This window comes from Astatotilapia calliptera, chromosome 1, assembly GCF_900246225.1.
Source record: "Astatotilapia calliptera chromosome 1, fAstCal1.2, whole genome shotgun sequence".
Classification (NCBI taxonomy): Eukaryota; Metazoa; Chordata; class Actinopteri; order Cichliformes; family Cichlidae; genus Astatotilapia; species Astatotilapia calliptera.
In genome coordinates, this window is record NC_039302.1 from 18,098,209 (window position 1) to 18,108,290 (window position 10,082).

The 10,082-nt window shown below is 36.0% G+C and overlaps 1 protein-coding gene across 2 annotated transcripts; it reads right to left on the reverse strand.

Annotated features, from left to right (window-relative positions):
* Positions 1-4,110: 4,110 nt before the first annotated feature.
* On the reverse strand, positions 4,111-7,835 carry calca (calcitonin/calcitonin-related polypeptide, alpha). Of its 2 annotated transcripts, XM_026165618.1 has the most exons (5): positions 7,785-7,835; positions 7,277-7,368; positions 6,861-6,992; positions 5,431-5,612; positions 4,111-4,587 (listed from the first exon to the last, which is right to left on the reverse strand). In XM_026165618.1, exons 2-4 carry the CDS (start codon positions 7,360-7,362, stop codon positions 5,450-5,452), a joined length of 381 nt encoding a protein of 126 aa, XP_026021403.1. In that variant the 5' UTR covers positions 7,363-7,368; positions 7,785-7,835; the 3' UTR covers positions 4,111-4,587; positions 5,431-5,449. The 2 variants fall into 2 exon arrangements, with proteins under 2 accessions (XP_026021403.1, XP_026021321.1); XM_026165536.1 differs by lacking the exons at positions 4,111-4,587; positions 5,431-5,612 and adding an exon at positions 5,846-6,202.
* Positions 7,836-10,082: the final 2,247 nt, after the last annotated feature.

The window sequence follows — 10,082 nt, forward strand, 5'->3', positions numbered from 1 at the left end:
TAATTTGCGCTTCATGCCACATTATTAAAGCATTACTTTCTTTTTTTTATAAAAGTATGTGAGCTCACTTTTTATATTAATGTGGTTAGGCTAATTTTTATGGTCCTATAATTTTTTTCCAAGTTTAGATAATTTACCATAAAGAAAAAGCAGGAAGTGTACAAGTGTTTGTTTTTTTTATGACTGGCTCTAATCTGCTGCTAAGTCTGTTTCACAGCGCTGGAATTGCAACTGCTAGAAACACAGATCAGAAAATTGATCGACTACATTTTTAGGCTATTTAATCACCAAGAATATTCCATCAATAAAATTAATTTCACTTTGATGTGGTGAAAAACTGTTGAGGTGCCCAAATCCTTTAGTAAGCTATGGGACAGAGTCAAAAATGAACACACTAAGTAACCTGTAATGTTGTAAATTGCATCCATTTTAAAGTTACGGAGCTCTAACGTAGAGCTGTCGCGTTAAAAATAAACAGCAGCAGAGAGCGCACTCAGGGGTAAAATATAAATACATTATGCACAGTGGCTTGTGATGATCATGAATTCATAAGATTAACACCACTATCCGTAGCATTACTCTCTTATTTACAGCATCACTGTTGCATTTTGCAACTACAAATTTTTTTGTAATCTTTATAGATCTCTATCAGCCGCTCCCTTATAACGTCTGACTGAAGCAGGCAGGGTTCAATAGATCAATTCTATGCAGAAGAAAGAAGAAATGACTGTCAAACGCCCCCTTTTTTGCATAAGCATGCACACAGGCTGAAGTAGAAAGCCTGGGTTAACAGAAAAGTTGATAAGTGTGCTTAACAAGGTTTCAGGTTTTGTCAAACCAATTAAGAGAGCCTGGCAATGTTGAACTTCCTTTACAACAACTTCCTTTACAAGAATGCATATCAACATGTACCACCAACCGCCATAGAATAGGTCTAATTTTTTTTATGTATTCTACTCTTTATTGGGTAAGGAATTTGGTAACTTCAAGGACATTAAAACTGGCCTCCCCATCCCTCTCTGTGAGGTTGTGGTACCACATAGATTTATCTCAGCCAATAAAAAAAACGATCAGGTTACATGACAAATAGTAACATTATTGCATCTGACCAATCAGCAGCGGCCCTGAGCATTTGAAGACTTCACTGTCCTTCCAGAATTCAGGAAACTGGGTTTTTGGCCCATGCCTAACCCCACATCTTTATGTTTATGATAGCCTTTATAACAAGGAACATTATATATTAATCGAAAGCCCTGTTCACCTAAAACTGGGTCAAATGATGGTAAATCAATATTTACACCAGATCCATGAAGCCACATTTGTGTTATTTAAGTTTACAGTAGAACTCAACAGTATATTTGATGTTGCCACAAGTTAGTAGAAAATTATATATGGATCCACTTATGCACATTGTCAAGCTATAAATATTAAAATATGTGCTTTTGTTTGTTTTATAACCATATGTATGTGTATTTTTTTATTATACTCAAATTGCATATATTGGTATTTGCTTTTTGTTTATTTTTTGTGAGTTTTATTTACTGCTAAAATTGATTTAGTAGTTCAATATTTCTGTTTTATTTAGTTTTGATTGAATTATGTATAAGAAAAAAACAGCTAACACCAGTAGTTAAAACACTATTTTTTTTACTTCTTGTTAAACATTTACGATTTTCCATGTCAATTTTTTTGTTTGTTTTCAGTAGATCTACACTTCACTGTTACTGTTTTCCTTCAAAGTTGGATTGATATTGACTCAAAAATGTACTCTTTTCTCTTGCAGCTGTCTAGTCGACTCTTTAATGAAAGCCTGCCCATCAAGTACCATGACACAGAATAGCACAACTGGAATTTGGGTCTATATACACATGCTATGTTGAAGAAATGAATTTAAATCTTTGAAGAGAAATACATAAATGTTTAGCCACATTAATTTACTGGAGATTATTGCCACCTTATATCAGCTTCACAAAGCACTATGAAGCTGTTGCCTTGAACTGGACAGAACTTCACTTTGATTCTTTATTGATGTTATACTGTATTTGTCAAACTTGCACATGTGAGTCAAGAAAAATGTTCCAAAACGTTCCTTTAAGTTTATATGTCCTACATTTTCACATACACACTTTTTGGGAGAAAAATGTTTACTCTACAGAGCCATGAACTATATATGTTAACTTAGCTGAGCTTGAGCTTGTGCCCCCCCCCCCCCCCCGGGAAGGCACAAAAGTAAAAAGAAAAACCAAATCTTGCAATAAATTCCACTAGCACACTAAGGTTAAAAATGTGAAATTCCACGTATTTCTATAAAGGGTTAACATGTTTCTGTTAGCAGCACATTTTTGCAATCTATTTAAAATAAGTTTACTACCTTTGGGTGAAACTTCCCTCCCTCACAAGAGCAAGGACTATTCTTGGGTCTTCTTGGGCCTTTTTATCCCACCTCTTCACAGCATTATCTTTAACTTATGGTACAGCAATTAAGTTAGAACTTGCCTCCTCCTGGTATGATGTCATTACTATACAAGTAAAAAAAGTAAAAAAAAAAAAAAAATATATATATATATATATATATATATATATATATATATATATATATATATATATATATATATATATATATATAAGACTTTTTTACTTTGTCTGGGGAAAATACACTTCTCTAAACCAAACAGAAGTTTGGTCCAAACTTCATAGCCTGCTGCTCATGTTGTCTGAGCATTCAGTTAGCATTAGCCGAGATGTTAGCTAATGCTATTAAAACTCACAAGTAAACCAGCATGAGTAATCAAAATTTGGCTAACAGCAAATTTAATGTGTATTCTAGAGAAGAGGGGGTTTTTTTTATAAACACGTATTTTAAAGCCAAGACTTCAAAACAGTGGACCAGTATTAATTTGATGATAGGAGTAGCATGTGAATAAAAAGTCTGACAACAATAAACCTACCCAACTCCCATTTTTTTCAGCAAACCGACTGATAACACAAAAGCAGCAGTGATGATGACGCTGGCACAGTTTACAAGAAGGCTAGTATGTACAGACACACACAGAGACGGTGAGCTCAGGTAGAGCTAAAGACAAGGTGTTTTTGGCCTCTAAGACAGTATTTCCTGCAAGCACATATGTAATAGGGTGTACTACACATGTTAACTTCAAGGTTTTTGTAACAATTATCATATTGAAAGTGAAATAATATAAAATGAAGGCTTTCAGTGAACATGGTCACTGTGGTTCTTGCTGATACTTTTCTGTAGATCTTGGTTTCAACTGGTGGTTTTCTGAATTCTACTGCCTTGCTATCAGCTCGAAGCCTACATGTATTGATTGAGTCCCTACCATGTGTTTGGCTGATTAGATAGTAATGGTTAAATAGGTGTGCCTAATGAGGTGGCCAGTCAGTGTGTATCAACACAAACAAAAGCTTTTCTGCAATTTATTGCCACACAGTTAGCTAGTTCTTTCTTTTTTCTCAAAGTCTGTCAACTTATGTAGAGCTTTATTTTTATAAGCATGTTTACTTAATTTCTAACGTTCCACTTAGACCTACTCAACCCGTTTAACTGTTAAGGGAAAAGCATAAATTTTTTTTTTGGATGGTTTGGTCTGACAGAAACGCCCTCTTCACTAAAAGTACATCTCCTTATTCTTAAAGCGCTGTCATTATATTACAACAACTTTATCTGTGAATTTAGTAATATAGCTCAATTAGACTAAAACTTTAAAAGGTTGCTGCAGCTAAAGTCTGAAAAGAAAAAGGCAGAAGTCTCAGAGGATTAGATCTATATGATCAGGAAAGGCCAATCGGTTTTATTGTGGACGTTTGCCAGATGATGCCATTTTCAAAGGCAATTGATTGGTTGGCAAATGATGCTAATGTAGTTATGTAAGTTATTTCTCACCAGAATAAAATGTGAACCGCCAACAGGAAAGAAATAACACAAGTGTTGTGCTTGCTTTTGTGTCACATGACAAGATAAAATGAAATAATAATGTATAACTCATAATTCAATACTTACTCTTTAATTAAGAATCAAGAGCATAGTTTCGTTTTCTCAACATGCAGATTCATTCGCTGTGGCGACCACAGGGAGCAGCTTCCGAAAGAAACCAACTTCATATTTTTAATACAACTTAAATTGCACCTTTTTAAAAACAAATCAACATTTCTTTGTACATTTCTTTGTCCATGAGTCGATCAACAACACAGTAAGACAGTAGAGTCTAATGTAGCTAAAATACAATTTATTCCTGCATTTTACATTTGTATTTTTCACGATAATTTAATTAAAGTGTTTTACAGCAATCCACAAGAAGGTGAAGGTGGTTTTAATGTAGATGGATACATCAGCACAAAATAGAAGCGCAGCTGAGCCACAGGCTGAGACAGAAAGAAATCCACTCTATTTTATCCTATTGAGTTACCTTTCTGTAACTGTAGTTATTTCTCTGGTTTTAAGCACAGATTAATCATCAATACTATGGAAATGTTTGTTAGCCTGAAAACAAGACATCAGTCAGTGTTTATGAAGTGTGTAAATGGATTGATGATGAAGTTGATGTCACCCAAGGAAAGAGGCACTTTGTCCTAAAAAAAAAAGAGAAGACAAAACAAAAAAGTTTATCTTTTCTGAACTTGCAGTGAATCACAACACGATGTATAAGATCCAGATTTTTGCGGTGAATTTAGGATTTTATATCAGACTTTAACAATAGAGTGCAAAATAAAATAAAATATGACTAGATTACAGAAGTAGATTACACCAAAAGTTAATCTTCTGGAGGAATTAATACATTAATGAGTTTTAATACGATTATTCTGACACACTAAATTTGTTTACTCCCTCTCTTAGTCTAAGGAGCTTGGAAAGAAAAGCGTCTGGACTTCTTTGAGTTGCTTGAAGACGTTTCACCTCTCATCCGAGAAGCTTCTTCAATTAGAACTGAAGAAGCTTCTCAGATGAGAGGTGAAACGTCTTCAAGCAACTCAAAGAGGTCCAGACGCCTTCCTTTCCAAGCTCCTTAGACTACGATGACCTGGATGACTGAGAACCTTCACAGACATACTCCCTCTCTTATACTTTATTTTCAGCTCAATCTCCGATGAGTTCAGCCGTAAAAGAAGTACAGAGCATGGAGTCCATGTAAAGACGGACATAGCCTCTCACTGGTCAGTGAAGTCCCAAATTTCAGACGTGTATCTGCAAGTAAGACCTTAAACCAATCAGATGGTACATCGGGTGAACTGAATGTTTTTAACATAGACTTTATAATGCATACTGTATATCTTTTGTGGAGTCAAAAGAGTTGCACCCTGCTTGCAATTAGAAAGAATGCAGATTTTAAAGAACTTTTTATTGACTTCATTTTTCAGATCAGCAAGCTTTATCCATCTTTTACCTGCAGTCGATTGTATCCAGTGACTACATACCGTTTATCTGGCAATGTGCTCACACAGAGATGAACCGCTTCCGTCTGCCAAAAGCCTGGGCACCAACGTTGGTGGGAACAAAGTTGCTGTATCCAAGTCCCCCAGACCGACTCAAATAGTCTGCTAGGCGGTGGGTTACACAGGTGGCTGTGTTGCATGCCCGCTTTTGTGCTGTTGCATTGCTTGTAAGGAATAGAAACAAGACAGCAAATTATGGTATTCAAGATAAGACTGGAAACGTATGTGACAGACATTAAGCAAACAATACAGTCTGGAATTGTGAACACCAAATTAAAGGCACTGAAAAACTGCTTTGAAGTAAAATATGAATTTATTATAAGAGAAAAATGCCAGGAAAAAAATTTACATAAGAAAATTTTTTTGTAGAATTACTACAACTTTATAGGTGATGAAATCTTCAGTTTGCTGTCTAAAACTAGTGTAAGCACTGCCATTAAGCTCTTTAAGCTTTTTTTGTCCCTTTGTTTTAAGGTGGTCATACAATACATACAATCCTATACATGTAAACGTATATATCTGCAAGAAAATGTTGACTCAGATAAATGTAACATAAATGGGCTAGCGCTGAGAGCTTCAATTGTAAGAGTTGCTGTAGTTTTCATATTTCTCAAATAGACTTCTCTTCTTGCCGGGTGTTTCTGCTCCCACGTCAGTGCGAGGATGGGTTTGTAGTTTGTGAATATCCTGGGAGAGTTTTCCCAGCACACAAGTGCTTAAGCCTGTGCAGCGCTTAGACATGGGTCTATCCAAGCTGTTAGAGATGGAGACAAACATGCAAAAACAGGCTTACAGTAACATGCAGATAATTATTACTATTTACATGCAGACATATGGGTTTTTTTCCCTGAAATGTCATGCACCAGCAGAAAAGCTTCAATTAATATTTCAAAGGCATGCTAACGGTTTTGAATGCATATAATGATATCTTATTAACCAAAATAGCTTATGCATGTTTTCATGCTATTGGTATAATCTGCTCTAAGGCTGGCTATCATGCATGTTCCTGTATGTATGACATCATGCTTTTCCAGTGTTGCGCCTATTCCAGGCCTATTCCTGTTCCAGGCATGTCATTTAACATTCAAGAAATGAATGGATGAATGAATAATTGCTGTCCATGCATTAACAGATAATGAAAATGTTTACAGATCTCACTCTATACCTTATTAAGTAATAAACACAAAGTTGGAGCTGTTGGGCTTATCCAAAAGTGTAGTGTAACAATATGATAGATAGATAGATAGATAGATAGATAGATAGATAGATAGATAGATAGATAGATAGATAGATAGATAGATAGATAGATAGATAGATAGATAGATAGATAGATAGATAGATAGATAGATAGATAGATAGATAGATAGATAGATAGATAGATAGATAGATAGATAGATTAAAAAGAGTCATACTTGTTCCCATCAGCGGTTTGTTGGGCTTGCTCCTCTGAAGTTATCTGCATGAACTCCTTCATAGCTCTGAGCAACCTTTGGGCGTCATCATTTGATAGTGTGACTCCATCTGACATGGATTCCTTACTGGTTCTGAAAATACACATTCAATTACTGTACAGTGCATTGATCTCTCAGGCTCTGCCAATGCACTTGCTCATAAATTATAGGTGTTGTCCAGCGTAAATACAATAGCGCACAAAGTAAACCAAAAACTATGTGAAGTGATTGTTTGTTTGTTTTTTTACTGGAGTACACTAAAGTAGCAATATTTCATTCAGCTTGCAACATGTAATAATGTATGTAAATACAGATGATTATCGTACTTTTTAAAGGTCAATATTTTATTTTCATAGGAATAATAACACAGTTCTCACCTAGTTGGAGCTGCCTCTGAGACATACATCTGGCAAATGATCAAGGCATAAGCAAGAAAAAGCGTCCACAGCTTGAACATTATCATTATTCACTGTGGAAGACACATACAATACAAAACAAGGTAATTAAATATGATCAGGAAAAGGTTTTGTGATTTGTTTTGGAGGGTTTTCCACATATGCTCACAAGATTTTCTCTATTCCATACATCCACAGCTGTATGAATCCCCTTTCTCTCTCACACACTCACTGCCTTTCTGCTTGAAGTCCTTGAAGTTGCGGAGGAAAGCAGGAGAGTTATTAGTAACTGCATGTTCCCCCAGAAACTATACCACCAGCTTTCCGTGTTAGCAAAATTAACAGCAGCAAACCAGAGACATCCTAACAACATCACACCAGTGGGTGCCAGCTACTATCCGATTTACCCACCTTCTTAAAATCTGCTGTTTCTAAGACTGACAGCACATTTTTCAGTAAAACCAAAGTAAGCAATCTTTTCTCTACTTACCGTACAAGATTTTTCAGCTGTTGAAGGTTCAAGTGATGGACCTACTCGTGGATCTGCTGAGCACTCCCACAGTACACGCTTTTATATATGTTCCCTATGGGTTTCAGCATCAAGTGAGTGAGCACTCAACGGTAGCTTATTGGCCAATCAAATGCTTTACCTCAAACTACCAGCCAATCAGAAGTCCTTTGTCTCTTAAAGTAAGCCAACAAAAGTGCCTCTGTGCAAATGACATCACTACACAGTCAAATTTACTGTGCTGTCAAGTATTTGTTTTTTGTTGGTGGTGGAATTTGCAGTGTAGTCAACCTTTAACCAAAAGAAATGTGACTCTTCTGCATAAAATTCATCAACTGAGTGCTTCTTATGCCAATCAGAGACATTATCAAAGCAAAAATATGGCTCTTGAAGCCAATTTTAAACTAAAACTCTAATTATAAACCGCTCCAGATCAGGTTCAACATATGATTAGTACTAGTTGTTATTGTGAATTAGCTAAGACAAAGGAGAGTGACCTTTGTGGCACTAAGAACTCCGACTTTAGGTACTGGACATTGTTCAGGAGAAAAGCTAACCCTGACACTTACAAACAGAAGACTGACAGTGAAAACAAACAGGAAACAGGCTGTGCATGACACAAATGTATGATAATGTGGTGTTCATAGATCCCCCGTACTGTTGGTTACTGAATGTGAACAGGTTTGAATGCCATCTGCAGAAAAATGCTAAAATACCTCTAAAAAATACATCTTGATTATCTATGACTTAACAACACAGCTGATTAAACATTCTAAACAATTTACGTTCAGTTAAAACCTCACACATTAGTACTGATAGCAAGAAAATCTAAGACTCGTAAGAATGCATAATATGCGTCTAAATTGATTTATTATCACGGTAATTTATTTTTCTACCTCCTGAACTGCCAATCAGGTTATCTTCTTCTAGCTGATCTTACGATTGACCTGGCATCATGAGGTGTAGAGAAATACTGAACACAATGATGTCCCATTTGACAACAATTTAAATGTAATGCTGTAAATCAGTGAATCTGGAGTTAATTTCTTAGTTGTGTTAGCTAGTTAGGCAGTTGTTTAATACATGGAAATAGCATCACAGTGAGATACATCGATCAGCTAAACCTCCTATTTCCTGGTATCCATCCTGTTTCTCCGAGCTAATTACTGGGCTGTTGGTCTCTGGCCATCTTCTAATTCCTCTTATGTAATGATATTGGATGAGGTATCATAAACCATCCTGCCTCCTAGTTATTTTTTGCGTCACATGGAAACTCATTAGAGTAGATGAGCCTTTTAGTACTATTGTGCAGACCTGCAGCCTCTTATACCAGAAGCACTAAATTAGTTTCCCCCAGCTCCACATGCTGTCAGAAACTACTCCTGAAAGGCTGAAGCTTATGAAAACGAAAGACTTTAAAGCAAGCAATCCCATTCACAATGACTAATGTTAATTATCTTGTTCTCTGCCAAGACATTTTAATTATATATATATTTATCTTTTAGGTAACTGCTCATCCCCAAGTTTAAGTGCAGCGTTAGCCAAGTAGAGCACATAATTGAAAATTGAAGGGCATGAAAATACAAGAATCTGGAATTCGATGCTACGTCTTGGTTTTCTCAAAAGATGACAGTTAATACCGAAGCCAAGAGTTTTGTAATAATGATGTAAATCTACACTGAATCATTCCCAACTCAGAAAAGGATGTAAGGTGCCCCCTCTAATAAGCCAAACAGATCAAATACATATTGTATTAGCATGTGTATAATTAAGTATCATTCACACTGTTTTGGACTGACGCTTAGAGCCCCAACTGGCCACTATCTGGTTGACCAGGGACACCAAATGAGGCAGAGAAATTACATTCCAAAGGGAAAAGTGCATTGTCAAGATTGCAATTAGCTCACAATATTCACGTTCGCTAACGTTAAGCATGATTTGGCCTGGAAGATTAATTGAAACACAGGAGAATGTTCATGACAGCTAGGGCAACATTAGGCTCGGCGCGGTGCTCATCACTGACAGTCTCAGCAGAGTCACTGTGAATGTAACTGCTCGGAAACAGAAGTAACTCTAGTCTTCACAAGAATTATTCTTTCCAAACTCCTAATGTTTGCTTATATCATTATTTGTGCAGGCACCATGAGGAAATGACCACATAATGAACAAAAATTGCTGAACAAAAATTAAGTGAATTTGAATGTATGCATTTTGTTAAAGAGATGGTTTCTCTCTCTCTTTTTTTTTTTTTAATAATAGGCTTATATGCAAAAAGTAAAG